The 27982-nt window shown below is 43.3% G+C and overlaps 7 protein-coding genes across 11 annotated transcripts; 6 read left to right on the forward strand and 1 right to left on the reverse strand.

Annotated features, from left to right (window-relative positions):
• Positions 1-619: 619 nt before the first annotated feature.
• Positions 620-5099, forward strand: septin5a (septin 5a). Its single transcript, XM_029161115.3, has 11 exons — positions 620-874; positions 1700-1790; positions 1950-2036; positions 2174-2297; positions 2542-2676; positions 2756-2873; positions 2951-3052; positions 3333-3429; positions 3503-3638; positions 3714-3816; positions 4150-5099. Exons 1-11 carry the CDS (start codon positions 800-802, stop codon positions 4210-4212), a joined length of 1131 nt encoding a protein of 376 aa, XP_029016948.1. The 5' UTR covers positions 620-799; the 3' UTR covers positions 4213-5099.
• A 140-nt stretch (positions 5100-5239) lies between these two features.
• Positions 5240-7925, forward strand: gp1bb (glycoprotein Ib platelet subunit beta). Its single transcript, XM_029161118.3, has 2 exons — positions 5240-5573; positions 6210-7925. The coding sequence occupies exon 2, from the start codon at positions 6222-6224 to the stop codon at positions 6843-6845; it is 624 nt and encodes a 207-aa protein (XP_029016951.1). The 5' UTR covers positions 5240-5573; positions 6210-6221; the 3' UTR covers positions 6846-7925.
• Positions 7926-8058: 133 nt separating this feature from the next.
• dhx37 (DEAH (Asp-Glu-Ala-His) box polypeptide 37) lies at positions 8059-14902 on the forward strand. 2 transcript variants are annotated; one of them, XM_029163793.3, is made up of 27 exons: positions 8059-8161; positions 8385-8503; positions 8653-8822; positions 9137-9249; positions 9321-9681; positions 9777-9925; positions 10024-10116; positions 10213-10309; positions 10506-10619; positions 10701-10917; positions 11076-11174; positions 11254-11324; positions 11423-11558; positions 11644-11720; positions 11815-12047; positions 12134-12245; positions 12327-12433; positions 12525-12713; positions 12872-12996; positions 13167-13283; positions 13367-13539; positions 13625-13739; positions 13827-13964; positions 14054-14148; positions 14226-14299; positions 14407-14504; positions 14594-14902. In XM_029163793.3, the coding sequence occupies exons 2-27, from the start codon at positions 8398-8400 to the stop codon at positions 14668-14670; spliced, it is 3456 nt and encodes a 1151-aa protein (XP_029019626.1). In that variant the 5' UTR covers positions 8059-8161; positions 8385-8397; the 3' UTR covers positions 14671-14902. The 2 variants fall into 2 exon arrangements, with proteins under 2 accessions (XP_029019626.1, XP_029019625.1); XM_029163792.3 differs by having other exon boundaries at positions 8124-8503.
• A 150-nt stretch (positions 14903-15052) lies between these two features.
• Positions 15053-18357, forward strand: ufd1l (ubiquitin recognition factor in ER associated degradation 1). The gene is made up of 12 exons (XM_029163537.3): positions 15053-15211; positions 15418-15550; positions 15868-15900; positions 15993-16114; positions 16377-16507; positions 16612-16684; positions 16774-16842; positions 16922-16990; positions 17280-17330; positions 17436-17524; positions 17725-17809; positions 17901-18357. The coding sequence occupies exons 1-12, from the start codon at positions 15209-15211 to the stop codon at positions 17973-17975; spliced, it is 933 nt and encodes a 310-aa protein (XP_029019370.1). The 5' UTR covers positions 15053-15208; the 3' UTR covers positions 17976-18357.
• A 23-nt stretch (positions 18358-18380) lies between these two features.
• On the forward strand, positions 18381-21170 carry c9h22orf39 (chromosome 9 C22orf39 homolog). 4 transcript variants are annotated; one of them, XM_055511220.1, is made up of 4 exons: positions 18381-18470; positions 18968-19135; positions 19544-19661; positions 20839-20977. In XM_055511220.1, the coding sequence occupies exons 1-3, from the start codon at positions 18381-18383 to the stop codon at positions 19652-19654; spliced, it is 369 nt and encodes a 122-aa protein (XP_055367195.1). In that variant the 3' UTR covers positions 19655-19661; positions 20839-20977. The 4 variants fall into 4 exon arrangements, with proteins under 4 accessions (XP_055367195.1, XP_029019372.1, XP_029019373.1 ...); XM_029163539.3 differs by lacking the exon at positions 19544-19661 and having other exon boundaries at positions 20839-21170; XM_029163540.3 differs by lacking the exon at positions 19544-19661 and having other exon boundaries at positions 18411-18518; positions 20839-21170.
• Positions 21171-21444: 274 nt separating this feature from the next.
• mrpl40 (mitochondrial ribosomal protein L40) lies at positions 21445-23242 on the reverse strand. The gene is made up of 5 exons (XM_029163538.3): positions 23065-23242; positions 22810-22893; positions 22219-22374; positions 22020-22101; positions 21445-21910 (listed from the first exon to the last, which is right to left on the reverse strand). The coding sequence occupies exons 1-5, from the start codon at positions 23124-23126 to the stop codon at positions 21683-21685; spliced, it is 612 nt and encodes a 203-aa protein (XP_029019371.1). The 5' UTR covers positions 23127-23242; the 3' UTR covers positions 21445-21682.
• A 218-nt stretch (positions 23243-23460) lies between these two features.
• On the forward strand, positions 23461-27924 carry acaa2 (acetyl-CoA acyltransferase 2). Its single transcript, XM_029163833.1, has 10 exons — positions 23461-23617; positions 25020-25186; positions 25277-25405; positions 25822-25938; positions 26010-26157; positions 26248-26423; positions 26547-26676; positions 26799-26869; positions 27077-27231; positions 27322-27924. The coding sequence occupies exons 1-10, from the start codon at positions 23602-23604 to the stop codon at positions 27401-27403; spliced, it is 1191 nt and encodes a 396-aa protein (XP_029019666.1). The 5' UTR covers positions 23461-23601; the 3' UTR covers positions 27404-27924.
• Positions 27925-27982: the final 58 nt, after the last annotated feature.

Consider the following 27982-nt stretch of genomic DNA (forward strand, 5'->3'; position numbering starts at 1 on the left):
TAAGCATTTGTTGACCTGTGAACTAGGTTGATCGTTGTGTTTGTACTTTCTCTTCTGTTCTTACATAATGAGGTGGCTGAAGTGACCCACATTTCAACCCGGGAGACTTTTACTTATTTACTTATTATTTAGTTCTGACATTTCAGTTTAAGTCGTTTATTGGTTACTCTGAAGTAACTTTATCGATGGTTTGCCTGATTTTACTGTAGTAAAGTGTTACAAATAATGAAGCCCATTGTGATGAACCACTCGTCTGGACAAAGCAGCAGTCGCTTCACTTATTGTCTGACAGGTTCATTTACTCAACAACCTGATAATCTCGCGCCACGTGTCTGAACCTGCAGCCTTTGCGTCTCCGTGTCGTTTGCTCGACAGCCGTGACCGACGCGTTTCCACGTCGCTCCCCTCACGTCTCCTCCGGCTCCAGCCGGTGGTCCTGCTACTTTTCCACCGTCTGTCCCGGGGGAGGGCGCGACCCCGTGAATGGCTTCCTTTGACCCTCTTTCCTCCCTCCAACCTCCAGCCCTCTCCGCCTCCCTCTGCGTTAGAATTCCTCCGTACCTGTCTGAACAGGGAGGGCCGGGCCGCTGCGGGGCAGACGGGAGAGAGAGAGCACGGAGGGGGGGGGGGCAGAGCCACGGGAACCCAGGGGCTCGTTCCGGGAGCGCCAGCAGCACCGGGGAGAACGGCCAGCGCGGACGCTCGTGAGCTCCCGGGGCTTCGGATCTGCGCGTGTTTCTTGACGTTCGGAGGACCCGCGGCAGTTCCGCGTGCTTCGGTGCCGAGCGGTCGGTTCGGGATGGATGCCATCATGCTGCAGGAAAAACTGGTGGAGCGGCTGCTGTGCCCGCGAGTGAGAACAGCGAGGCAGAAGGTAACGAGGGCGACGTGGGGCGCGGGGCGTCGAGGTCCACGTAAAACCCGGCAGAGGTGGAGATGGAGGAGGGCCGCGGACGCAGCATCTCCTCCCTGACGCTCTTACAGCGGAGCCGTGTTCTCGGTCCCTATGGATTCTTCCTCGCTCTCACTCTCGGGCTTCTTGGCAAGTGTGTCCTCCTCGCGCCTCCCGCGGCTTTTATTTTTGAATGAATGCGTTTTCATGAGCGAGCGGGGCCTCGGAAGCGCCCGTGGCGGGTTCTGACAGCGCACGCGGACGCTGGCTGTGCGTTTGTCCCGCGTGCTCGCCGCCCAGTGCCGCCTCTGTGTGCGCGTGAACGCTCTCCGGCCTCCGGCGCGCGGCTCTGCCCGCACACGTCGGCGTGCGGCGCCGCGAGCTCCGCGGTGACGTCGCGCCAGATGCGACCTGCACCGACAGCCGCCGTGGGACGCAGCGGCAGACTGGCGTCCTGCGGCTCCCGCTGTTTCCCACAGAGTCTGGGTGGAAAACGTGAAGCGCTGGTTATTCTCAGAAGAATGCCGTGCACGCGTTTTCCACGCACGTCGCGCGGCAGAGCCGCCTGTCTGTTGTGGGGGCTTTTATTGCATCGGACGCCGCCACATTAAAGGTCTTCAGAGCAGTCTCGGCTATTTGGGGTCTGCTGCTGTCTGCTTGGTTTTTAATGTAGTTGAATCTGAACACATTTATTGGCAGCCTCACAATAAAATCTTTATATCTGACGGCTGTTTCTACTGTACAACAGTTTTCAGATCAGTTGAATAATGCTTTTGTTTTTCTTCTTTGTGTCTTTTTCCGGCTAAGGAGAAACAGTACGTCGGTTTTGCCACTTTGCCCAACCAGGTCCACAGGAAGTCGGTGAAGAAAGGCTTCGACTTCACGCTGATGGTGGCAGGTTAGTGATGGCGATGAGGGCGAAGCTGAAGATGATGCCAGTTTATTAGGGACGCGCTGCTGATGCGGTTGTCGCCTATAACCAGTGCGGCCTCTCATCCGCTTGGTGCCTGTGTAACATGTGTGTTTGAAACTAAACTGGTTTCGTTGCTCTGTGCAGGAGAGTCTGGGATGGGAAAGTCCACCCTGGTCAACAGCCTGTTCCTCACAGACCTCTACAAAGACAGGAAGCTACTGAACGCAGAGGGTGAGTCTGTTATTTATTATCTCTCTGCATCAGTCATGTTAAAGCGTATGTTATGAAGTCTGGTGTTTTGCTTCGTACGTAATTGTCCTAACTTTCCAAACTTTCCCTCTGCCGTCTCCGCGTGTGCTTCCCCTCAGAGCGCATCAACCAAACCGTGGAGATCATCAAACACACGGTGGACATCGAGGAGAAGGGCGTCAAACTCAAGCTGACCATCGTGGACACGCCCGGGTTCGGAGACGCCGTCAACAACAACGAGTGGTGAGCTGGAGAGAGAGCTGCGGGTCGGACGCCCAGCGGCTGCAGGAGGCGCTGATGTGTGTGTGTGTGTGTGTGTGTGTGTGTGTGTGTGTGTGTGTGTGTGTGTGCGTGTGTGCGTGTGTGTGTGTGTGTGTGTGTGTGTGTGCGTGTGTGTGTGTGTGTGCGTGTGTGCGTGTGTGCGTGTGTGTGTGTGTGTGTGTGTGTGTGTGCGTGTGTGTGTGTGTGTGTGTGTGTGTGTGTCTAGCTGGAAGCCCATCACAGACTATATAGATCAGCAGTTCGAGCAGTACTTCAGGGATGAGAGTGGGCTGAACAGAAAGAACATCCAGGACAACAGGGTCCACTGCTGCCTCTACTTCATCCCCCCGTTCGGACACGGGTACAAACACACAACCCGTAGTTAGCTGCTTCAGTGTGCGCCCTCCGCTGCTCAGCTCGGTCTGGTTCCCCCTCCGCAGGTTGCGCCCGGTGGACGTGGAGTTCATGAAGGCTCTGCACGAGAAGGTGAACATCATCCCGCTCATCGCGAAGGCCGACTGCCTCACGCCCAACGAGATAAAGAAGCTCAAAGACCGAGTGAGTCCCAGCAGCAGCGGCGCCGTGGCCCGGCTGGTTCCGCTCCTCCCTAACGCTGCGTCTGTGTGTGCGTCTAGATACGGGAGGAAATAGACAAGTTTGGGATCAAAGTGTATCAGTTCCCTGAGTGCGACTCGGACGAGGACGAGGAGTTTAAACAGCTGGACAAAGAGCTTAAGGTGAGCAGGTCCGCGGCAGTGGAAGTGAGCCGTGTTCCTGAGCTGCTGTTTCAGGGACTTTCCATTTGTCGGGAACCGGTTCTTGTGAAACCTTATCACTGTCAGGTCTGCAGTTTGTCCTGAACAAAGGCCTCAATTTGTTTCAACCACATCTGAGGGCCAACAGTGTTTACGTAGACACAAGCGTAGCAGACGCGGGTCCTGATCAGCTGGGAACTGAAGCAGAGGCCGATTTGAGCTGCTGGTCTTTGTTCACCCCTGACGGTCGTGTCCCGTGCAGGAGTGCACCCCGTTCGCCGTGATCGGGAGCAACACGGTGGTGGAGGCTCGAGGCCAGAGAGTCCGAGGACGGCTGTACCCGTGGGGCATCGTGGAAGGTAAGCGTGTCCGCCGTGAGCCCCACCCGCCCGCGCTCCGCGCGCTCTCTAACGCGCCCGTTCCCTCGCCCAGTGGAGAACCAGTCGCACTGTGACTTCGTGAAGCTGAGGAACATGCTGATCCGCTCGCACATGCACGACCTCAAGGACGTCACCTGCGACGTGCACTACGAGAACTACAGGGCGCAGTGCATCCAGGAGATGACCAGGTGGGAGGAGGGGGGAGGAGGGGGGGGGGCGCTCAGGTAGCGCTGACGTTCACACATTTCACCCTCTCTGTGCAGCAAACTGGCGCAGGACAATCGCATGGAGAGCCCCATCCCCATCCTGCCGCTGTCCACGCCAGACGTGGACACGGAGAAGCTGATCAAAATGAAAGACGAGGAGGTACGAGGCAGCATTCAGTCTGAGAGTCAGAAACCTTCTACTGCTAAACTAGAACCCCCCCACCACCACCACCTCTGAACCAAGCATTCCCACGTCTCTGGTTGCACACGGATTACGAGGGCTGTTTTCTGTTGCAGCTCAGATTAAAGATAAGTTTTAAGTCGAGTCAGGCGCCCGAATAAACACGGGAACAGGTTTGGCCTGTTCACAAAAAAAAACATAAAAAAAATAATAAATCCTTTGCTAAAGCTCTTCCAGTGGAGGTTATGGAAAGGCCCGGGGCTGTTAAAAGCCGTCTGCATTGTTGACCCCGTGACTTTCTTGTGTCTGCAGCTGAAGAGGATGCAGGAGATGCTCAACAAGATGCAGCAGCAGATGCATGACAAAGACCAGTGAGCCGCTGGGCTGCAGCGCCCCCTGCTGGTCGCTCCGCAGCGGCAGCGAGGCCTTCGGGCGTGGAGCGTGGACCCGCGTTGACGCTGGCTGTATTTATCCTGGGTTTGGTGCTTTGTATAGTTTGTCTGCCGGGAGGCGTTTTTTTTTCTCTGACTGTCTGTTCGCCCACTTTGAGCCTCCCGCTGTGGTTTAACAGTCTTAACGTATATAATATAAACGCGTAATTTAATTTACTACTCTGTGTATCTAATTTATAATGCAGTGCTACACTTTTTTGGATTCTCTGTCAGGGTATGAAATGTGTATTTGAATTTAGGTTGTTTGTGACGCTTAGACTGAACATGGACTTTGTTCTCTGGTGTGGTTTGTTTGTGTGGTTTTGGGTGTGAGTGTTTTTTTTACTACATATCATTTGGAATCCGTCCATAAATCTCCCAGAGTGACTTGATTTCTATTAAGACCCTGCTTTGGCTTTTGTTCCCAAATGAGCCTCAATATCCCCAATTTTAAGCCACAGCAGGTCAAAATATCCTCCATCAGCGTTTGTACATGTGCTGGCTGAGCTGAACATCCACTTATTGCCAGTGGCTAACTTTGATCGGAGCGTCTGTGACATAATAAGGGGTTCGGTGCAACACAGGGTGCATGTGCTGCCATTACTCATATACCGCTAAATGCTGTGGGCCTATTTTTAGTGCTTTATAGCCAAAGCCCTGTGTTTGTATGAAAACGCATCCTGACCTAAAGCTTTGTTGCCTGTGTGTGTGTGCGTGTGTGTGTGTGTGTGTGTGTGTGCGCGCTGGTGCTGGATGGTTCGTATTTTGGCTGTGAGCTCAGCCTGTGACCCGTTTATATACAGGTGTGACAAATAAACTGTCTCTTGTGCATCTGGTGTCACAGTTGTTGTTTCTCAGAAGGTTATCGAGTTGTATTTTCATTTTCCAGCTGGAGCTTCTGCACGAACATTATGTGTGGAGTTGTGTTTATCTCCTGCAGCAGCTCTTCCTCTGCACTCACCACAGCACCTTCACGTTGACAGGCAGAGGACACACAAGCAGACAGAACACAAGAGAGAGCCACACAGTTCAGAGGCCAGTATTGAACCGTTAAACACAATTAATTAATATTAATGCTTCACATTAATACTAATTCTAAACCAAAACACAAACTGTAGCACTGGTATTTCCCCGTTAGACTAAGTGTGTCTGTGTCTTTGTCATACGTACATGTGCGTGGCCATATTTGACAGTGGTCTTTATCAGCGGTGGCCAGCTGGCAGTAACACACACACACACACGCGCGCACACACTCCTTCCCGGAGCCAAAGAAACGCACTCTTCTGAAGACGTGCAGCGCTGAAGGTAAACGACTCTCCTCAGACTTCATAAGTTTTCTGTAGCTTTATTATACTATTGACATTAGTGATTAATGATTGTTGATGATCTGAATGTGTGTAGTAAAGTGTCAGGTACTGTTTTAGTACATTTAGTACAAGAAAGCACCACATGCAGAATGACATAATATTTTTAACAGCACATATAGATGTGGAATTTATTTCATTCAAGTGGTGTGTGGTTGTATAAAAACTAGTGTTTTAGAATTTATTCTAACTTGCAAAACCTGATGCATCTACAGACCCGTTGTGAGTTTCTCAAGGACTGTATAGAGGGCATCTGTTACTCTGGAGCTACTCTCACTAAGATCTCCACAAAGAGAAAACATTCATACAACCTTTATTAGTATTTATTTAAATGAGAGCTTTGCTTGACTTCTCAGATGGAGCCTTAACATAAACATGTAAAGTGTCTCAACATTTAAAGAGATGCTTAGTCACTTTAAGTGAAGAAAAGGGAGATGTTACAGTATAACTACGGTAAAAGCCATTAGCGGGGCCCTGTTATGTCTCAAAGATAACTCTTATCTCCTCTACTGAAGCTCAGACATCACTTAGCTAATATTTAACATATATACGCCCTTCATTCTCTCTCTCTCCTCAGTGATTGATAATCATGAGGGGCCTCCTGCTCCCGTGTCTCCTCCTCCTGTTTGAAGGTCAAAGGTCGTGTGCATGTCCCCGTTTTTGCGCCTGTCATGGCAGTGTGGTGGATTGCAGCGGCAGGTCTCTCACCTCCTCCTCGCTGCCCTCCACCTTCCCCCCAGGGACCACCGAGCTTCGCCTCCACAACAACCGGCTGACCACGCTCCCTAACGGGCTCCTGGACGGTCTCACCTCCCTCCGCGCCGTCTCCCTTCATGGCAACCCGTGGGTGTGTGACTGTGGCGTTCTCTACCTGCGGGCCTGGCTGCTGAGTCAGCATAGCATCCTCCCCTCACACCTGGGCGTCAACTGTAGCTCCCCTGCAGACCTCAGGGGGCGTCTGGTGGTGTTTCTAACGGAGGAGGAGGTCTTGGAGTCCTGTCATTACTGGTACTGTAACCTGGCTGTGGTCTCGCAGGTGTGTTTGTTTGTGTTCGTAGCGGCGCAGACGGCTCTACTGGTGGCTGTGATTGTGTTCCTGAGGAGGTTTGAGACGCTGTCCAAGGAGGCGAAGAGAACCAAGGAGGAGAGTTTTGGAGTCGTGGAGAGTCATCAGGATAACGAGTATGCGCCTTTAAGGGACAGCAGCTTCTGAGATGGAGCGACAATCAGTGATCGTAAATGGAGAAAACAAGAAAGAAGGTGGAGAGAAAATGTTGGTCACAGGCCTTTGAGTTTCAGACTTCAAATGCAGAATTCATTTTTATACACAAGAAGAATAAGAAATAAAGTAAAAACCTGAAGAAATAAGTAGATAATAACAGAACGTACCAAAACAAGATGCAAGGAAACAGTAAGAATGCAATGGCACTAAAGGCTGATGATGGTTAATGCATTTCCCCTTAACTTCATGTTAACTCCTTTGTGACCCACTGTATATGTGTAGACCTCTATACAGTTTCACATTCCACTGTAAAGACTGAACAGAAGCAGGTTTCCACATGGTATTAATATTTCATTAGTAGCAACAGTTTTGAAAATGGCTCCTTTTATGCAATTACCGTATTAAATAACTGTGACCAAAATATTTACTTCGAAAAACTTGGAAGTGATGTGTAAAGCTACAACAAACATATTTTTGCAGACATTTATAATATTGAAATTCAAATGCTTGGGAGTTAGCTGAAATTAGTCTAGTCTAGTCTAGTTCATTCTCATCTATGTTTAGCACCTGGAGCGTCTTTATTTGTGGATGTTAACTGAAGACTGAATAAACAATGGTTACATCTGAAATATTCATGTGTGGCACACAGGATCTTTAAATCTGTGATATCAGGCAATGTTTTTGTTTTATAAGTGGGTTCAGCATTTATTGTGCAATGCAAACATAAAGAACAAAACAACATAATTTATTGTCATCTCAGATTCAATTATGTCTATGGTGTTTTTAAGTGAATTCAGGTATTGAAAATATTAATTAAAAACGTGTTCACATTACTTGGCAATAGTATTTTTCCTTGACTTAGTGACTGTAGCCTTTAATTAAAATAGTTCCTGTAATAGTTACGCTTAAGCTATAAAAGCACTAATTAAAGCCTTAAATTGGAAACCTGGAACAATATTATATTCGTTTATTTACAAGAATGTTGTACAAATGCATACTTGGCTGTAAACTGGTATGTAAAGTGGATTTGCGACTATGATTAAAATCTCATGAGAGAATTTTTGGAAGACAGACCTGACCGTTTTATTGTATCATAACGACGACAGAATAACTGAACCAAAACAAATTAACACACGCGGTAGTAGTTAACACCGGGATGCCGACTGCCAAATAAATAACCCAGAAGAAGACTTTTTTGAAGTCGGAACTTTTTTCTAAATCGTGATTCAGTATGCTAGCGGAATCATTTTTCTGATCAGCGTTTCAGCACGGACAGTCTTACTAGATGGACCAGCTGGTGTTTACACGTGAGATCTGTTCGCTCCTAAAGTCTCGATGCATTTAAATATTTAGTGTTGTTTATAAGCCTTTTAAATACATGGTTTGTATTTTTAATATTGACAAAACCTAAATCGGTTGTGCAGATTACGTCAATACCGTAAAGATTAAATTGTCAGCTTAGCTCCTGCTACTTCGTTTTGCTCAGATTGGATCCATTTCCAGAGATTTTTAGAATGTATTAATTTCCAGACACCAATTTAAAATGGGAAAGCTAAGGAAGAAACACAACTGGAAGGCAAGACAGCAAAGTGATCCTCAACCCCAACCCGCAGAGCAGGGCAAAGCCGAGGTTGTGGTGGAACTGAACGGTAGGAATTATTGTTCTGATCTAAGAATAAACATCATGAAGTAAGACAAATAACACTTTAAACAACTTAAAAACTTTGAATAAGCAGTTCACATTTGTACAGTAATACTATTTTTTTCTGTGTGGTTTTCTAACTGGTGTTATTATCAGATGGGTCCTGGTTAAAGGGTGTAGATGAGAGCAATGCATTGGTCCTCCCTTCCAAGAAAACCAAGAAGAAGAAAGCTGCAGTGACTCCTGCCTCCACCAAAAAGCTCCTCACCAGGAAACGGAGAATAGAGCTGCAGAAGGTCCTGGAGCGTAAGGAGAAGAAATCCAAGGTGAGGGGCTGTCTATGAACAGTAAAGAATAAGATCAGAAAAGCTTTATTGCCAGGTCATATAGAGAGCACTTTAAAGAACAAGGAATTTGACCTGGTGTTGGCAGGTGGAGCATTTTAGCATAAAAAGGGACAGACTGTACAACATACAACATTACATAATACAAATAACTAGAATAGTGCAGGGGGGGGGTAAATTTACAGTTGTGAACAGACTATAATATATATATATTCTGGACAAGAAGTGTTTATGCAGATTTGATGTTAAGGACTTGGTCAAGCCTACTTCTGTGTCCCACTGTCTGTCCTGTGCAGAGAGCAGACATCCTGACCAAACTGGCTGAGGTTCAACTTCCAGAGTCTGAGCTGAAGATGCTGTACACCACCTCTAAACTGGGCACAGGAGACAAACTTTACCAAGCTAAGCAGTAAGTACGCAACACACTGAAGCAGGTGTTTAAGAGATCAGTAGACAGTAGTATTTATTGTTAAATTTTAGGTCATCAAATGAACTAAAAGAGGACGACTCTGGTCCAAAGATCAGCAGTGTCTGTGGAGCAAATAGAAAAAGACAATGGAAAGATGAGGAGGATGAAGAGGATGAAAAAGCAGAGGAAAGCAGTGATTTGGACTCTTCATCTGATGATGAGGATGAAGATGAAGTGAATAACACCTTAGAGGTGGGTAAAGAAATGCAAACCTCATCTCCATGTCAGAAGACGGAGGAAGAACAGAAAGTAATGGAGGAACAACAGAAATCAAAACAAGATGGACAGTGTGAGAAGACGTTTGCAGAACCAAACAAGCCCCTGTCACAGCCTGCTGTTTTCATTCCTGTTGACAGATCACCAGAAATTCAGGTCTGTACTTACATGTGTGTCTGAGCATCTGAGCAAGTAGCTTGGTTTGGGAGTTTTTGTTTGCTTTGAGCATTTATTATTTTCTATGTCTGTAGGAGGCTCGTCTGAAGCTGCCAATTCTGTCGGAGGAGCAGATCATCATGGAGGCAGTGAGAGAAAACCCCTTTGTCGTCATCTGTGGTGAGACGGGAAGTGGAAAGACTACTCAAGTGCCACAGTTTCTATATGAAGCTGGTTATGCCAGGTAGCTTATTCTTTGTTTTTGGGGCTTTCTTCAATTGGTGAAAAGCTTGTATGTGTATATATTTGACTGTACGTTTGATTACAAATGTTTCTTTTTAGCGGCGATGGGATTATTGGTATCACTGAGCCGAGAAGAGTAGCAGCTGTAAATATGTCCCACAGAGTGGCCAAAGAAATGAACCTGTCTACACGGTAACAAGCAGCAACTGTACTCAAAAGTAATATGTAATACTAATCATGGAAAATCTCTAATTCATAGACTTGTGTTTGTGTTTTATCTGTGCTCAGGGTGGTGTCTTATCAGATACGATACGAAGGAAATGTGACCGACGAGACCAAAATTAAGTTCATGACAGATGGTGTTCTACTGAAGGAGATTCAGAAGGTATCATACTTTATACTTTCTATTTGATAAAATATAAGGAAAATGACAGATTATGACCATGGTTGTGTTTTCTTCAAGAAGCACTAACATAGATTATATTTTAGGTATTACATATTTGTAAATAGATAATTGACGTGGTTGGATATTTGTCCTCTACAATGACCTGAAATAATCTTTCTAATATATCTTGTCTCAGGATTTCTTGCTCCAGAAATACAGTGTGATAATCATAGATGAAGCACATGAGAGGAGCGTGTACACAGACATTCTCATTGGACTGCTGTCTCGTATCATCCCACTCAGAAACAAGGTAAGAAGCATGACTGCTCTGCCAGTGTTTTGGTGGTGTTGCTACACACTTTCAAGCCCCGCTCTCTCTCTCTCTCTGCAGAAAGGCATGCCCATGAAGCTGCTCGTCATGTCAGCTACTCTGCGGGTTGAGGACTTCACAGAAAACCAGAAGCTGTTTCGGACGCCCCCACCTGTTATCAAGGTGGATGCTCGCCAGTTTCCAGTCACCGTTCATTTCAATAAACGCACGCCGCTGGAGGATTACACCGGAGAGGCCTTTCACAAGACCTGCAAGATCCACCGGATGCTGCCTCCAGGTGCACAAACACACAGGAATAACTGCTTTAATAAGAAACTGATCTGACCGGTAGGATTGGAATTAAATACCTCCAAGCACATTTGAGGGCAATCAGTGTGTGTCTTGTGTTAGTGGTTAGAGGAGTTCTCAGACTCAGATTTCCTGTTTGTATTCCAGGCGGGATCCTGGTGTTTCTCACTGGTCAGCTAGAGGTTCACACTCTGTGCAAACGACTGAGAAAAGCTTTTCCCTTCAGGAAGGGAAATCCAAAGGCTGGTGAGTGTAACACATTTACCCCCTTCACACTCTAACGTGTAAACAGAGTTTTGAGAGTTACCTTTTTATTTGTTTTCAGGTGAGGATGAAGAGGCAGACAGCTCAGAGGCCATGAGGAAGTTTAAGAAGTCCAAACGAAAAAAGACTGTTGTGAGTTCAATTGGAGAGAAAAGCTCTAAAGGCCTCTTTTTTAAGCTCACCACCAAAATCTTGTGCAGCATTTTGAAGGAAGCTCTCTCTGTCTGCAGTCTCTGCCCCAAATCGACTTGAACAACTACTCTGTGCTGCCGGTAGATGAGGGGGATGAAGACAGGGAGGCAGGGATTGGAGATGAGGAAGATGAAGGCTCGGACCTGGACATTGGAGACGATCCCCTTGATGCAGGCAAGCTACTTAAAATAAATTTGTCATATTCCCATATGTCAAAGAGAGTGTCCTGATTCAACCCCCTCTGCCCTTGCCTCTGTAGAGGAGACAGCTGACCCATCCATTCCTCTCTATGTACTTCCACTGTACTCTCTGCTGGCCCCTGAGCAGCAGGCCAAGGTAAGATTAACATGGTGTTTTAAGCTTTTTGTGTTAGCAAATGCTAAATACAAGCACAGCATGCTAATGTTATGTGCGTGTGTGCTGACGGCAGGTGTTCAGGCCTCCTCCGCCTGGCACTCGCCTGTGTGTCGTAGCCACCAACGTAGCTGAGACGTCTCTGACCATCCCTGGTATCAAGTATGTGGTCGACTGTGGGCGAGTTAAGAAACGTTTTTACGACCGAGTGACCGGAGTGTCATCCTTTAAAGTCACATGGACATCGCAGGCCTCAGCTAATCAGAGGGCAGGTAGAGCCGGACGGACAGAGCCGGGACACTGCTACAGGTCAGGACTGAGGAACCGTTTAGCCATGTAGCTGACTTGATAAGGTTATTCACACGCTGGCCTCTTTGTGCCTGTGATGTTCACAGGTTGTACTCGTCAGCAGTGTTTGGAGACTTCAGTTTGTTTTCCGAAGCAGAAATCACTCGCAGGCCTGTGGAAGATCTGGTCCTACAGATGAAAGACCTCAACATTGATAAAGTCTGTAAAATCCTCAACACACCACATATTTCTGGCTACAGTGAAAGAGACTTAATCAGCTGTTTAATTTTTTTTCTGCAGGTGGTAAATTTCCCCTTCCCCACTTCTCCATCTGCTGAGGCTCTTGTTGCAGCGGAGCAGTTATTGGTTTCTTTGGGAGCCCTGAAGGAGCCGCCTCGCACTGGAAGGTAACTGTCGCTGCTTATTTTTGTTAGTTTTTTATTTTTGGGAGGTTTATAAATTGTTTCACTGGCCCATGCTTTTGTGACCTATTATCAGGGTAAAAGAAATGCAGCAAGCAAGGCTGAGCTGTCCCATCACCCCCCTGGGCAGAGCAATGGCCTCATTCCCTGTGGCACCACGTTATGCTAAAATGTTAGCACTTGGGAAGCAACAGGATTGTCTCCCTTATGTGATTGCTGTAGTGGCAGCCATGACCGTGCGGGAGATCTTTGAAGACTTTGACAGGTGAAGACAAGATCACATAACACATTCTAGGGTATCTGATTATAGTTAAATAAAGTTCTCCTGAGGGGAAATACTCAGAATTGTGTTGTTTGCAGAATTGGCAATTGTTTTTCTTTTAAATTTATTTCTTTTTTCGTCTTGTGTAAATCTCATCTTAGACCTGCACAGAATGAAGACGAGAGCTCGAAGCTCACTCAGCGTCGAGCACGGCTGACCCACATGAGGAGATTGTGGGCTGGACAAGGAGCCTCACTTCTGTTGGGGGATCTTATGGTCATGCTGGGTACGTTTGCTTTAGTCAACGCTTGAATTCATTAAACTGTAGGAAACTAGGTTGGATTGTGTGCTGACATGTAGTGTCTCCATTCCAAGATGCATTCATTCACGTACAGGCAGAGACTACCTCACACACAAATGGTGTTTAGTCATATTTGTGTTTGCATGTGACTGCAGGCGCTGTGGGCGCCTGTGAATTTGCCGGCTGTACGCCAAGGTTTTGTGAGGACAATGGCCTGAGGTATAAAGCCATGGTGGAGATCCGTAAGCTCAGAGGACAACTTACAAACGCAGGTACATGCAAATACACACAAACAATACTCATGCATACATGCTGCATATTACAGAAACAGGTCATCGGTACTATCTCCTCCCAGTGAATGCAGTGTGTCCAGAAGTGGGCGTGTTTGTGGATCCCAAAATGGCTCCACCCACAGAGCACCAGGTGGTTTGCTTGCGCCAGATTGTTCTGGCTGGACTTGGAGATCATCTTGCCAGGCGTGTACAGACAGAAGACCTAGTCGACCCAAAATGGAAAAATGGGTACAAGGTAGGTCCCTGTACTTGCAACTTAGGAGAATGTTTTACTTCCACTTCCACTTCATACCCCCATGTTTATCTTCTTTTATTTGTAGACGCCTCTCATGGATGAACCAGTTTTCATTCATCCATCTTCAGCACTGTTTAAAAAACTGCCAGACTTTATTGTCTACCAGGAAATAATGGAGACCTCTAAGATGTATATGAAAGGTAAATGAAAGCTTTATATCTCCACAATTTCCCTGTTGTTCAGAATGACAGCTTTACTCTGTGAAATCTCTTTTCTGTTCGTGTCAGGCGTCTCAGCAGTAGAAGCAGAGTGGGTCCCTCAGCTTTTGCCCCAGTACTGTCATTTTGGCTCCCCTCTGGATGAACCATCGCCATGGTTTTGCTCGTCCACTGGGACCATCAGATGCCACCGTCCCAGCACTTTCTGTAAGTTTTTCTCAGTACTAATCAGCAGGGCAGTGTCAATGCTGATTAGAGTCTATGCCTTTGTTGAGGACAATTCTCTGTCTTGGCAGTTTGTGTGAGTTGGCAGCTGCCGGCAGTGGAGAAGGAGTATCCGGACGGCCTGGATCGCTACAAGCTCTTTGCCAGGTTCTTTCTTGAGGGACAGGTAAAACAGCAAAGCCTTAACATATTGACAAAAATCAGTATTTTCAAAGTTTTAAGCCATCTTTGTCTGGTTTACAGGTTTGTCCAGACTTAAAGAAGAACTGCAGCCACCTTCTGTCCAACCCCTCAATCATGTTGAAAACATGGGCAAAGTAATTTGATCTTATCTATTAAGGGCACTCTTTTGTTTTTGTCTCTTAACCTACTGATTTTTTTTGAGGAAGAGATTATTCTAACTAATGTGTTGTCTGTGCTTTAGGCTGCAGCCGAGGACAGAGGCTTTGCTGGGGCAGCTAGTGTCAAAGAGAGTTGATTGCCGAGATGCTCTCCTCACTACCTGGAAAACGGAAGACAAATGTAAGGATTTCAAGTGCTTGGTAATGTTAGTCTAACTCTGAATGATTTAATCTTATCAATCTCTTCTTGTGTGTTTTCTCCTCCTTTAGTCCTCTTGTCTGCATACTGCCAGTGGTTACCTGAATCCATGCATCAAGACGTAGCCGAAAGCTGGCCTCCTAAATAAGAATATTCTAAACCTTTGGCCAGAGAATGGGATTCAGCAGACTCAGACGTTTTAAAATGTTTTGCTGCTACAACAACAACAACAACAACACAACTTGGCTTTTTCACTATACTTATTTTATAAACTATATCTGTGGACTATACTACTACTATTTTGTTATCAGTGTGTTTCTCTCAACTACATCTCCCAATTTGGTCTTCATAAGACTTATTAAACTGTATGTCTCAGATAACATCTGGTATGTGATTTATTTACGTGAACATATTTTATAAGTAACATTAGGACCAACTGGAAACTAATGCGTGATAGCCAGAAATTGGTGTCAGAAGTTGACAACAGCTTCTGGCTAAATTAAAGATGTTTATTTTAAGTCGTGTTGTGATTGGTCAGCGTCACCGGGTCGTCATATCCTCTTGACTTCACTTCCGGAGCGCTGGACGACAACAGAGGAATCTCGCTGTGTTAAAATTAGGAAGATACAACACTAAATAAATATCTTATTTTGTGCCGTTAACAACCGAAGACCACCAGCGCCGACATGGTAAGCAGCACTCGGGTTGTGACAACAAAATCAAAATAAAGCTTCCTTATGGAGTTTAACGTTAGCTAGCAGGGTGCTAAGCTAACAACAACGCGACGACGGGAACAGAATATGCCCTGTCATACTGGAAATATATTTACACCAACTCGTATGAAAACATTTTAGACACGCGTTGAACTGACATGAATCTGTGTTTTTCTCTGCAGTTCTCCTTCCACATGTTCGACCACCCGATTTCCCGGGGGTTTCAGAACCGCTTCTCCACACAGTACCGATGCTACTCCGTGTCGATGCTGGCAGGTCCCAATGACAGATCAGACGTGGAAAAAGGAGGCAAAAGTCAGTATTTTTCTCCTTTAGTGTGTCTGTTTAGTTCATCTACCGTCGCTGAACAGTTCTGATGAAGGTTTAAGGGCCTTTACTGTATAGCGTATATATAAGTGTAAATTGTCAATAAATTACAGTTCTGTGACAATCAGTATGTTTTAGTATACATACATTTTAAAACCCCCGCTTTACAGCTACTGGTCAAGTTGTACTCCTTCAAAAGCGAATTCACAATGAAACAATGAAAGTCTCAAAATCATACATGGATGGTAGTGATGGTTTTTATTTCATTTTACTTGTTGATAACGTCAAACATCTTTTTTTTCCAGTAATAATGCCGCCATCAGCTCTTGACCAGCTTAGTAAGTACAGTTTAACTTAAGCAGTGTGTCATAATAATTGTCCTGCATGACCAGATCGTAAATGTCTTGTTTTTCCTCCTTTCTCTGAGCAGGCAGGCTTAATATTACCTATCCAATGCTGTTCAAACTAACTAACAAGAACTCTGACAGAATGACACACTGTGGAGTTTTGGAGTTCGTGGCAGATGAGGGAATCTGTTATCTGCCACACTGGGTGAGAAACAATTATGATGAGACTTCGCTTTGAGGTGACAACGATAGAGAACTGAAATATTATTGCTTTAAATTACAAATATATTGATATTGAATACAATTAAATTGTCTCTAAAAAATAGAAATTAAAACATGGCTCATTTTAATTTACAAATATTCAAGGAATAATATCTTTTTACTGTGTCTGATAATTAACTACTTTAGAGCACACATTTATCAACCAAAGCAGTTCTGGTGTTTAGTTTTTGTTTCGTTTGTCTTAGATGATGCAGAATCTTCTGCTTGAGGAAGGGGGTTTGGTCCAAGTTGAAAGTGTTAACCTTATGGTTGCCACTTATTCAAAGTTCCAGCCGCAGAGCCCTGACTTCCTGGACATTACAAATCCAAAGGCAGTGTAAGAAATCTAAGACTGTGTCACATTAGTTTGCACTTTTGCCACAATTTGCATTTGAATACATTAATACATACTACATATTACATATTTCAATTCTTTTACAGATTGGAAAATGCATTAAGAAACTTTGCCTGCTTGACAACTGGTGATGTCATAGCTATCAACTACAATGAAAAGGTAGTCAGTTTATTTAAATTATTATTGGAGTGATATACAAGTATTTCTTTTTTTGAAATACCACTGCCATGGAATCTTTTTTTTTTCAGATATATGAGCTGCGAGTAATGGAAACAAAGCCAGATAAAGCAGTGTCCATCATCGAGTGCGATATGAATGTGAGAAGCTCTTTGTTCCCAAAGAGAAATATATATTATGCTGTTTGATTCAGACTGGTTACATGTTGTCCTCTTTCAGGTGGATTTTGATGCTCCCCTGGGTTACAAAGAGCCTGAACGACGATCTCAGCATCAAGAAGAACCAGATGTAAGAATGGCACAGTTTCTTATGTAGTTTCTTTTGTGATTTTAGGTTATTAAGTTTGCCATAATAAAATTGGCTCTAAAAATATATTGATATCACAAGTAAATTAACAAGCACATGCGCTGGTCTGCTTCTGTGTCAGTTACCTGCAAAAACAGATGTAAGACGTGATTAAAAGGAACAAACTTACTGTCCAACAGTCCAACAACTGTACTGGGGCTTTCCTCATATAATATTGTAATAATAAAATTACTGTTTGTGTAAGAATTTAGTAAAAGTTAAGTCTCCACAGGAGGAAGAAGGTGATCCCAGTAGTTATGCTGACATGGACACAGGATTCAGAGTGAGTACATGTATCTTGTTTTAAAGACAAATAAATGTCCTTGTGTTTTCTGATTACCCTTAAAGTAAGAGCTGATGTAACCTATGATGTTTTTCTGTTGGTCAGGCTTTTACAGGCTCTGGCAATCGTTTGGACGGTAAAACAAAAGGGATTGAACCCAGCCCTGCACCACTTGCCGCAAGTGACATCAAAAGGTTACTTGATATTCTGCATTTTATTCACATATACAAGTTAAGTTGTCTGGGAAAACAATTGTATAGTTTATTGTTGGTCTATTGCTTTTAGCAGACCAAATTCAAAGATTACCTTTGTTTTCAATTGTCTGTTAGAATGTGTCAAAAGTATTCAAATGAAATTGCAAACCGGTCTTGACCTCTAATCTTTTGTCCTACAGAGGCATTCCTAACTACGAATTCAAAGTTGGCAGAATCACCTTCCTCAGAAACTCAAGGCCTCAGCCCAGGAAAATTGTAGATGATGTAAGAAATTGTTCACATTAGACCACATTTAGAGTATTCTGTATTTGACTCATGCTGTAGTATTTTAACTATTATTAAATGTTTTTTTCAGGATGATTCCATTAACAGATTCATCGCATTCTCTGGAGAAGGACAGTCACTGCGCAAGAAGGGCAGAAAGCCTTGAAGTGTACACCAAGATCACACACATGGAAATAAAATGTACCGTCAACTGTAACAGCAAAGTTAAAAAGAGTTTACTTTAATTTGACCTCTCCGTCTCTTTGAAGTAGGACTTTTACTGTGGAGTTGAGATTATACCATGTACATTAAGAGACAGAATAACCAGAATTATGCATCTTAGCTACAGCTGAGCTGTATTAAATGCATTCAGATCAGTTGGGAGTGACTGATTTAAGCCATCCAGTTAAATTACCACGCTTCACCTTTTGGTTGTGACTCTTTACACTCTACAGTTTTACATTTTAATTTTTTCTGAGTTCTAAGAAAAATGTTGAAGACTTTCCCCTGGTTTATTTATAGACAAATAAAAGGATTATTGTGGGTAACGATCTGGCCTTTTACTTGAAAAATGTTATTAAGTTACTGTCAAATTCTTGGCGTATTGGTCTTTTATTGTGAAAGGAGCAAGACCCGGAAGTGGCTATGCAGACGAGCACAGGTAACGTGAAGGTTAGCGATGGACCAGTCTAACAAAACAACGTGGAGGGTAATTTATCAAAACATGCATGCAACATGTGTTGTGAGCAACCATTTTTAGCCATTTTACCGGATTTAATTTCAGAAACTTTGATTTTAGTAGCACCGCAAAGAGTGAAGAATGTCAACTGTAAAACAGAAAGATAGCAAGCTTAGCTAACGTTAGCCGACAAACGGTGGAGGGTTGATCGCATTGACACGTTACTTTCTCACTTTACTTTTAAAATGGTGATTGTATCAAACATAAATAAATGTGCGTTCGTGAAATAATTAAAACGTCAAACAACAAATTGCCAAGATTCCGTGTTAACTGAATTGGGCTTTATCTTATATTTCAGTAGCTTTAAAACCCACACCTTGATCTACAGAGAAGTTGGAACAATGCAGTCATTCTAGAGAAGAAGGAAACATGATTTGCACAAATGAGATGAATGATTATTGTCATCTTTCTTGATACAGCCACCCCGAGTATGTGATAACTACTGGAGTGAATTCAAACACTGCAAAAGCTTGTCCAATCGTTTCCATCACTACTACACCTATGGCACTACCCCGTCATGCCAGCAATGGAAGGAGGACTACTACAATTGTAGGGAGTGGGAGAAACACAAAGGCACCGAGGCAAAGGTACGGTACTGCTGCGTGGGGAGGCATCGCCTACAACTTAAATGGTTTGGCTCTGTATAATGTAGGCCGTTCCAGAAAAATAACCCTCACCATGTGTTTTCATACGAAAAGGAAAATCAGAAATGTTACTATTACACAGTTGGTCAGGTCTATATTCAGCAACAGCGTGTGTGCAAAGAATGAGGTCAGCTGACTCCCTGGGGTGGATGGAAATAAACCCTTGCAGAAGCTTGTCTTAACAATGCCAATGTGTGGCGTAATCAAAGCTAAAGGCGGTCCAACGAAGTGTGTGTGACCTTTTCTTGGTGACAACTTTTTTGACCAGGTATCTTGTTAGCTACAAAACATAGTCTGCACTTGTTTGATATTTCAGTAAAAAAAAAAAAATGTTGTCGGATGTTTTTCCAGGGATCTGTTGTAGCCACTCCTCCAGTTTGGGGGTCACTGCCCCCACTGCTCCGATCACCACAGGCACCACTGTGGCCTCCACCTTCCAAGCCTTCTCCAGTTCTTCTCTGAGCCCTTGGTATTTCTCTAGTTTCTTTTTTGTAAATGTTCCTTTTTCCTGATGTTGTCATCGCTTGGTATTGCCACATCCACCACTATGGCTTTCCTCTGTTCTTTGTCCACCACCACAATGTCTGGTTGGTTCGCCATTACCATTCTGTCTGTCTGTATCTGGAAGTCCCGCAGGATCTTGGCTCGCTCGTTCTCTACCACCTTGGGAGGTGTTTCCCACTTTGACCTTGGGGTTTCCAGTCCATACTCCGCGCAGATGTTCCTGTATACTATGCCAGCCACTTGGCTATGGCGTTCCATGTATGCTTTCCCTGCCAGCATCTTACACCCTGCAGTTATGTGCTGGACCGTCTCTGGGGCCTCTTTGCACAGTCTACACCTTGGGTCTTGTCTGGTGTGGTAGATCTGGACTTCTATGGCTCTGGTGCTCAGGGCCTGCTCCTGTGCAGCCAGGATGAGTGCCTCTGTGCTCTCCTTCAGCCCAGCCCTTTCAAGCCATTGGTAGGATTTGTTGAAATCAGCTACTTCAGTTATGTTCCAGTGGTACATCCCATGTAAGGGCTTGTCCTCCCATGATGGTCCCTCTTCCAGCATCTCATCCTCTGTTCTCCACTGCCTGAGACATTCAGTCAGCACGTCATCTGTCATGGCCATATCCTTGATGTACTTAAGGATCTTGGATGTTTCATCCCAGATAGTGGCTCTCACACTCACTAGTCCTCGGCCTCCTTCTTTTGGCTAGCGTACAGTCTCAGGGTGCTGGATTTGGGGTGGAACCCTCCATGCATGGTGAGGAGCTTTCGTGTCTTAACATCTGTGGTCTGTATCTCTTCCTTTGGCCACCTTATTATTCCTGCAGGGTACCTAATTACTGGCAGGGCGTAGCTGTTTATTGCCCGGGATTTGTTCTTGCCATTGAGCTGGCTCGATATGTTGTACTTTTACAGTATTCAGCATTAATGTTGTTTTTCATTCAAAGAATATCATTTATCACTTTGCCTGTAATTACTAACAGGACATAAAACCACATTGTTATTTCAAGTGTTATTATAACATTCACAAATAAGTATGTCAAATGTTATATTAAAACAATTGTTATTATTTACCACCGGCTCATATGCAGTTTGATGTATTTTCATTACATTTGGGCATCAGATTTTTTAGTCCTTTGTGTTATACTACAGGAGGAACTGCAGAAAAGTGAAAGAAACAGAGTAGCAGAGCAGAGCAAGTTCACCCCAGTATGGAAACTGAGGCAAGATCCACCCAGAGATTGGCACCTACCCCTGAACCAGGACAAGCCCCAGGACTCATGAACATAATGTGCACTTCTGCCAAATGAAAGGGCAATGAACATAGTATTTCACTTGGACATATATGCTGGACCATCTTCCATCCAGCCCCAACAATCAGCTTGTGTAAAAACACTTGCAGCTGTTTGTGGCAGCATCTGGTGGTGAATGATATGACTGCAACTATTTAACCAGAGAAATAAAACAAGACTTCTGCAAACAAGGCTATGTTGTTTTTTCCTGTCATGAATAATTAGGTCTATAAGCTGTCTGTAAATTGGGTGAAATTAGGGTGAATACCCTTTTATGGTGCAAATATATTGCATCAAACTAATGATTTATTGGACAAATTGAGTATGTTTCTTGTGATGCAGACAAGCTAATGTAATGAATAAATATTTCATGTTTCAACCTATACAGAACTGAGTGTATAAAAGTCATGGATATCAAAATGGATTTTGCTAAACTGAAGTGTTATGGAACAAGTAGGATCATTAAAAAGTTTAAAACTGTTTAATATTGTTTATATAGATGTCATCTTGGAAGATTAAATGCATAACATTCATGAATGTTGTAGCACATGATACAGAAAAAACGGAGGCTATTCTAAGCCTGATATTTTTTATGATTGAATAAAAAAAAAAGTGCAAAATGTCCTTTAAACTTACAGGCTGTCAGTGACTCAAATGAAAGCACAAACCAAAGTACATAATACACACAGGGAGGACTCTTTCCATCACTGTGTGTAAACCTTTGTGATGTCATTGTATTTTCCATCTGGAGCTTCATAGTTAGGTTTAGGCGGTGTGTACGCAGGACCTTCATGAACCAGGGGAAACAGAAAAAGGTCTGGCTTAAGTGCAGCCTGGTAGAGCTCCTCAGACTCTAATTTGAGCTCCTTCAGCGCCTCCCTTTGTGCTTCCAGAGCACATTCGATAGCATTGACCTCAGCCATGTGCTGTTTCTGCAAGAACAAACACGCCATGTAAGATATAGACCATTACCTGCATGATAGAGATCAGAACCAAAGTTTTCCGATAAGAGACGTAATTAATGCGGTGATTAGTACTGACCAGTTTGTATCGACTCCAGTCTTTCAACAGAAGAGCTCTTCTCTCACTTTCATCAAATGATAGTTTTGGTGCAGAGCGTTCCCTTTGTAAGTAAGAAAGAAACACCACCAGCAGATTAAGGACAAAGATACTATCAAATATAATATTTTAATAATTCAATTACTTGTGATAACATAGACGAGAGTGAAAGGAGTTCTACCTTGTTTCATCAAGACATTTTGTTGGTGTGATGAAGTCTTCTATAGGAATAAGCTCAGGCGGAACCTTTTCCATCCTCCTCAGTTTCTTTTTCAGTCTCTCTCTGAAGATTAGCTCTCTTTTGGGATCCACTTTTTTCTTCTTTCTGGGCTCCGCTCTTAAAACCAAGCAAAACTCAATGTGAGAATGTCCTCTCAAAATCTTGTGCTATATTGAGAACATCACATGCACAATTTCTTTGCTGTCTTGTGGCTGTTCCAGCAATTGAATTTCCCTCACTGTGGGATCAATAAAGATTGTTTGTTTGTTTGGATGTCTGTCTGTCTGTCTGTCTATCTATATTCTCTAAAGGAGACAACAGTGCATGAAACAAATGTGTATTCACCTCTGTGGTTTAATTTTAACATCAGCTGCACAGCCTAGCTATTATCATATAAGATGTAATATAATGAACAAAAAATAATAACAATCAGTTAAATAACATATTTATTACATTTACACATTACTTTATACTTGTATACTATGTATTTAGAGTTTGTAATACATGTAAGATTTTGCATAAATTTTAAGTGTAATGCAGGGTGTTCCATACCTTAGTGGAGCAGATGTCTTCAGTGTCATCACCGGGGCAAACCAAGGACTCGCTACAGCACAGTGATGGTCTCCCAACAGGAAGCTGAAAACAACACACAATAAAATGATGCAAATAAAAACATGTTGCATGTGGGCACGGTCATATGTGCGACAGCATTTACCTGCTAACTCAGTAACACTAGCTCAATTACAGATAACTAGCTAACACTTTTTAGCTAATATGGGGAATTTACCTCATATTGCAAACACTTACCGTGAAGAACCAGGCTGTTGGGAGACGAGCCTGTATAAACAGCGCGATAGGCCCAAAGACATGATGTCACTTTGTAACTTCAGTCAAAACTCATAATCTGATTCAGAATACAAGAAGTGTTCACATGTAATTAAACCAGTCTCCTTGCTTGAGTGACGCAGGAAAATGACGTTACAAACCGTCACGTCTTAAAAAGATGACGTTTTAAAATAAAGCGGCGCACTTTCGGGTATTTTTGTTTGCGTCCCATATTAAATGGCTGATAAATATATACAATGGAATAAATACAATTAAGATGAAATGGGCTAATAACGATTCATCACACAAGATCCTGACGAATCCTTGATTTAATAACATAAATGTGTAATGCGTGTGGCGAATCTTGCTTAACGAGTAAAAAGTCAGCCGATGCTTTATTTGGGGGAAAGGTCGCCTATTTGTCAGCCTTTATATTTCACCGCGATCCGACCTAGAGGCACAGCAACACATTGGCCTAAAACTTTGAACCCAACAGTGTTGGATTGTTGAACCAGCGCCATGGCTCTTCTCAGAGGTAAATAAAAGCTTCTGGGTTCCTGCAGAAAGGGAAAAAGCACGTATGCTGCTGAACTCTAGCTGTTCTACTTGTATGTTGATCATTTAGGACCCTTTCGTTTCGCACTGCAGTAGTAACGTCTGAATGAATGTTTTGACATGTAACTGGGGTTTTCCTAAATATAAAAGTATGAAGAGTGCGCAAAACTGCTGAAGGTAAGGTTAAACCTTTGTAGGTGAAAGGTGACTAGACGGGTCCACTAATTCCTATCGTTCATCGACTGCAGCTCAGTGTCAGTTCTTATTATATATGTTACATCCAGGAGGATAAATAACATTCACATTCACTGCTACCCGGCTTCCATGTATAATAATGTCATATTGTGCCATTGCATGTATATAGTAACATGATTATTCTTTACATTTAGATTCCTTGTATCAATTAAAGTCTGGTTTTCTAAACCTGCGAATACTGTCTACACAAACCATCTTTGTCTTAACCATGTACACACAATTATACATATGACGTCAGGAGAGTGCTGAACATGTTACAATAATTTAGGCAAAAGGTGGGCAGCAGGTGCCAAGACCACTACTGTTGGCAGATGCTTTGTGTTTAAGTGTCATCAGAGTCACAGTCATGTGGATTCTTATATAAGGCCTTACTTTACTATAACTATAACATATATGTATAACTTGACTGAGTTTGCTTCCTAGCATGTGTAAATGTTATTTTCTCAAAGGTGAATATAAAATTTTATTAAAAAGCATTATATGCTGTATAATGTTATGGAGTCAACAAGTGTGATAAAATATACTGAATTCTAAAAAGCTATGTATTAATTACTGATAAAGTTGCACCAATTATTCGCTTCTTTTCATACTTTAGTCTCGTCTGAGTCTGTTCCTTTCTTTTTGGCCCACTCTTGTTTACTTTCAACTTGCAATGTAGTGTCTGACATCAGGACACATTACACAACACTCAGCATGTGAAGTGTTACTATGAGGTCAGTAAAAACAAATCAGAAGAGAGTGCAGATGGGTGCAGATGCAGTAGCAGAGGTTATCCAAGAGTTCAACGTCCATCCTGCATTCTGACACGTACCACAGCCAAAAATCAATGGTTCCGTGTGTGTCTAGAAGCTAAAGGTCACAAGATGGAGTTCCTATATTCATCTATTGTAAACTATTGTATGAGGACTGAAAATGATTGGGAAAATGACAGAAAACACAATTCAATGCATCTGGTATAATTTTCTCTTTTTACTTTATTTTCCACTGTCTTCTAATGCTACTGTTACTGCATCAATGTGTGTGTGTGTGTGTTATTAAACCATAATTGCAGTCTGTAAATCTAACTGGATCAATAGTGGGTGGTGTGATTTCTGTTGCTATGATAAAATTCTCTTTTCACTCTATAGGGGTATTTATTGTAGCTGCCAAGCGCACTCCTTTTGGAACCTACGGTGGCGTGCTGAAGGACCACAGTGCAACAGATTTAGCTGAGCATGCAGCCAAAGCAGCCCTCGCTGCAGGGGGTGTGGCACCAGAACTCGTCAACAGTGTCATTGTGGGAAACGTCATGCAGGTACAACCAGAGTGATTACAATGCACATAACTAGCTGATACTTGTGTGATGACCAGTGCTGTGCCTTTTTGTTCCTCTGTGTCTGCTAAGAGCTCTGCTGATGCTCCCTACATTGCTCGTCATGTGGGTCTGAGGTGTGGTGTTCCCATCCCAGTTCCTGCACTCACAGTGAACCGGTTGTGTGGATCTGGTTTCCAGTCCATCATCAGTGGTGCCCAAGTAAGAAAAACAATAAACCATAACATAAATCCAACTTAGTGGTGACTTCATTAGGCACATATGTTTATTCTAATATTGCCTAATACAAAATAACTTCTGCTATTTTGTATTGACACTAAGGTGTTATTAGACCTGCAATATAATATATTTATCATTCCCCATAATGGTAAATGGGTGGGGTCAACAAATGTTACCCATCTTCAGGATTTATGTTTCCACCACATTAAATTATGACATCAACAATAGACACTTTATCCACCAAAGTCAACTGAACCGTATGAGCTTTTGTAGAAGTATCATATATTGTAAATGTAGCTTTCATAGCACATATTTCACACATACCAATTGGACATGTTTTACTTTTGTGTTTTTGCCTTAAAGCGAAACGCTTTTGCTTCTTGATGGTCTCTGTGTAGGAGATTTGCCTGAAGGAGTCAGAGGTGGTTCTGTGCGGTGGATCAGAGAGTATGAGCCAGGCCCCATACGCTGTTCGCAACATACGATTTGGTACCAAGTTTGGAGTGGATCTAAAGGTTAGTTCTGTTTCTGTAGATGCTGCTAAAACCACATTTAAAGTTAATTCCTCTCTCTGTCTGCTGGACAGCTTGAGGACACTTTGTGGGCAGGCCTGACTGACCTGCATGTCAAAATCCCTATGGGGATCACAGCAGAAAACCTAGCAGAGAAATACCAGCTCTCACGAGAAGACTGTGACAACTATGCATACCAGACCCAACAAAAGTGGAAGGCAGGTGAGGCAGGTTTTAGTTTTTCACCTTTTCTTGTAATAATCCTCCCCATGTGTTATTTATTTGATTGTAACTTGCCTTCTCTGGCTCCAGCTCATGAGGCTGGGTACTTCACAGCAGAAATTGCTCCTATTGAAGTAAAGGCTAAGAAGGGAAAGGTGTCCATGGCTCAGGATGAACACCCACGTCCTCAGACCACACTCGAACAGATGGCCAAGCTGCCTCCTGTCTTCAAGAAGAATGGGACAGTTACTGCTGCCAACGCTTCTGTGAGTTTCGACCTATCAGTAGTGTATATGGCTTTTCATTGTCAAGCTCAAAGCATTGCATTACAAGAAAAAAGTGCATTATGAATAAATAACCAATTAAAATAAGTACTTTTTCCTACACAGGGTGTATGTGATGGTGCTGCTGCAGTAGTGATTGCAAGTGAAGAAGCTTTGAAAGAACACAAGCTCACTCCACTGGCCAGAATTGTGGCCTATCACGCATCAGGCTGTGACCCAAGCATTATGGGAATTGGTGAGTCACACGTCTATTAGGTGGATGCCTAAAAAGAATTCTACTAGTGAAGCCATGTGGTATTTGACAGGGCATCTTAAAATAAAAATGCAATAATTTTCTTTCCTTTTTTTTATTTAAAGGCCCCGTTCCAGCAATTACCGGAGCTCTTAAAAAAGCCGGTCTGACTCTCACCGACATGGATCTTGTTGAAGTTTGTCTTACCTGACATTCTCATGCATTTCATAACCAGTGGAAGATGTATTATGATAAATGTTAGACACACGAGATACTAATACTACATGTACTTAGATGTGCAGTAAATGTGTTAATTACCTTTTACTTGCATGTCATGTATGCTCTGTCTTCATTATGATGATGGTGGTGGTGTTAACTCAGTTGTGTCACTTCCTTTGTTCAGGTGAATGAGGCTTTTGCCCCTCAGTACCTGTCTGTTGCCAAGGCACTTGGACTGGATCCAGAGAAAAGCAATGTTAACGGCGGAGCCATTGCTCTTGGGCATCCTCTTGGTGCTTCTGGTACACGCATCACTGCTCACCTGGCTCATGAGCTCAGGTAACCTATTCGCTGGCAAAATGTACAGTAATACAAGTTACTCAGATGTAGATAAAGGCAGCTTTGAATAATCATCTTTGCTTCTGACAGGCGACGAGGAGGAAAATATGCTGTTGGCTCTGCCTGCATAGGTGGTGGTCAGGGCATCGCCATCGTCCTCCAGAGGTGCTGAGGATTGTTGAAGCTGCCAGTATCAGAAGAATGTTTGTGGAAGAATGACATGCACTCACACACTGTCCACTCGTGAACAAAATCATAGCTGACACTTGCTAAGAAGAGATTTTTCTTTACATCCACATTAAAGGGCAAATTTTTTCAGAACATAAAGACTTCTGCGTGATTTATAACCACATTACTCATATGTAATGTGCAGTTTTGTTTGTTCTTTTTTTCTGTTCATGGTAAATGGTTCAGCTGTTCTTTGCCTTGGAACCCCTCTGTAGATAATGATCTGTACTTCTATGCTTGTTGTAAGTAAGTGTCACAGGACTATGGTTCTGTGTATAATAGGAATGGACTTATCTCCATGCTAACATCAAGCCATCAACCATATTAACTCAAAGTCCAGTTGTTTTCAACTAGAGAGAGGTTTAAAGGAACTGTAAAATCTGATGTTCTATGTCTACAATAAAAATTGATTCATGATGATTTCTCTGCCAAAGAACCTCAATAAACTAAATGTTGATGTGAAAAGCAAGTTTTCATCAATTAAACTTTAACAGACAATTCAGTTTGCACGTACATAAAGTTG

Source organism: Betta splendens, chromosome 9 (genome assembly GCF_900634795.4).
Source record: "Betta splendens chromosome 9, fBetSpl5.4, whole genome shotgun sequence".
Classification (NCBI taxonomy): domain Eukaryota; kingdom Metazoa; phylum Chordata; class Actinopteri; order Anabantiformes; family Osphronemidae; genus Betta; species Betta splendens.

What these genes read in the sequence shown, in the direction of transcription:
- dhx37 (XM_029163793.3), top strand. Translation starts at nt 8,398, where the DNA reads ATGGGAAAGCTAAGGAAGAAACACAACTGGAAGGCAAGACAGCAAAGT. An exon ending in CCAAACGAAAAAAGACTGTT is followed by an intron (nt 11,325 to 11,422) that starts GTGAGTTCAATT and finishes CTCTGTCTGCAG; the next exon opens with TCTCTGCCCCAAATCGACTT. An exon ending in GGATCTTATGGTCATGCTGG is followed by an intron (nt 12,997 to 13,166) that starts GTACGTTTGCTT and finishes ATGTGACTGCAG; the next exon opens with GCGCTGTGGGCGCCTGTGAA.
- mrpl40 (XM_029163538.3), bottom strand. Translation starts at nt 23,126, where the DNA reads ATGTCTTTGGGCCTATCGCGCTGTTTATACAGGCTCGTCTCCCAACAG. An exon ending in CAACAGCCTGGTTCTTCACG is followed by an intron (nt 22,894 to 23,064) that starts GTAAGTGTTTGC and finishes TGTTGTTTTCAG; the next exon opens with CTTCCTGTTGGGAGACCATC. An exon ending in AAATGTCTTGATGAAACAAG is followed by an intron (nt 22,102 to 22,218) that starts GTAGAACTCCTT and finishes TTACTTACAAAG; the next exon opens with GGAACGCTCTGCACCAAAAC.
- c9h22orf39 (XM_029163539.3), top strand. Translation starts at nt 18,381, where the DNA reads ATGTTATTAAGTTACTGTCAAATTCTTGGCGTATTGGTCTTTTATTGT. An exon ending in GGCTATGCAGACGAGCACAG is followed by an intron (nt 18,471 to 18,967) that starts GTAACGTGAAGG and finishes TTCTTGATACAG; the next exon opens with CCACCCCGAGTATGTGATAA. An exon ending in ACAAAGGCACCGAGGCAAAG is followed by an intron (nt 19,136 to 20,838) that starts GTACGGTACTGC and finishes GTTATACTACAG; the next exon opens with GAGGAACTGCAGAAAAGTGA.
- gp1bb (XM_029161118.3), top strand. Translation starts at nt 6,222, where the DNA reads ATGAGGGGCCTCCTGCTCCCGTGTCTCCTCCTCCTGTTTGAAGGTCAA.
- septin5a (XM_029161115.3), top strand. Translation starts at nt 800, where the DNA reads ATGGATGCCATCATGCTGCAGGAAAAACTGGTGGAGCGGCTGCTGTGC. An exon ending in TGAGAACAGCGAGGCAGAAG is followed by an intron (nt 875 to 1,699) that starts GTAACGAGGGCG and finishes TTTCCGGCTAAG; the next exon opens with GAGAAACAGTACGTCGGTTT. An exon ending in CCCGTGGGGCATCGTGGAAG is followed by an intron (nt 3,430 to 3,502) that starts GTAAGCGTGTCC and finishes TCCCTCGCCCAG; the next exon opens with TGGAGAACCAGTCGCACTGT.
- acaa2 (XM_029163833.1), top strand. An exon ending in CCGACATGGATCTTGTTGAA is followed by an intron (nt 26,870 to 27,076) that starts GTTTGTCTTACC and finishes TCCTTTGTTCAG; the next exon opens with GTGAATGAGGCTTTTGCCCC. An exon ending in CACCTGGCTCATGAGCTCAG is followed by an intron (nt 27,232 to 27,321) that starts GTAACCTATTCG and finishes TGCTTCTGACAG; the next exon opens with GCGACGAGGAGGAAAATATG.
- ufd1l (XM_029163537.3), top strand. An exon ending in ATTACAAATCCAAAGGCAGT is followed by an intron (nt 16,508 to 16,611) that starts GTAAGAAATCTA and finishes ATTCTTTTACAG; the next exon opens with ATTGGAAAATGCATTAAGAA. An exon ending in TCATCGAGTGCGATATGAAT is followed by an intron (nt 16,843 to 16,921) that starts GTGAGAAGCTCT and finishes GTCCTCTTTCAG; the next exon opens with GTGGATTTTGATGCTCCCCT.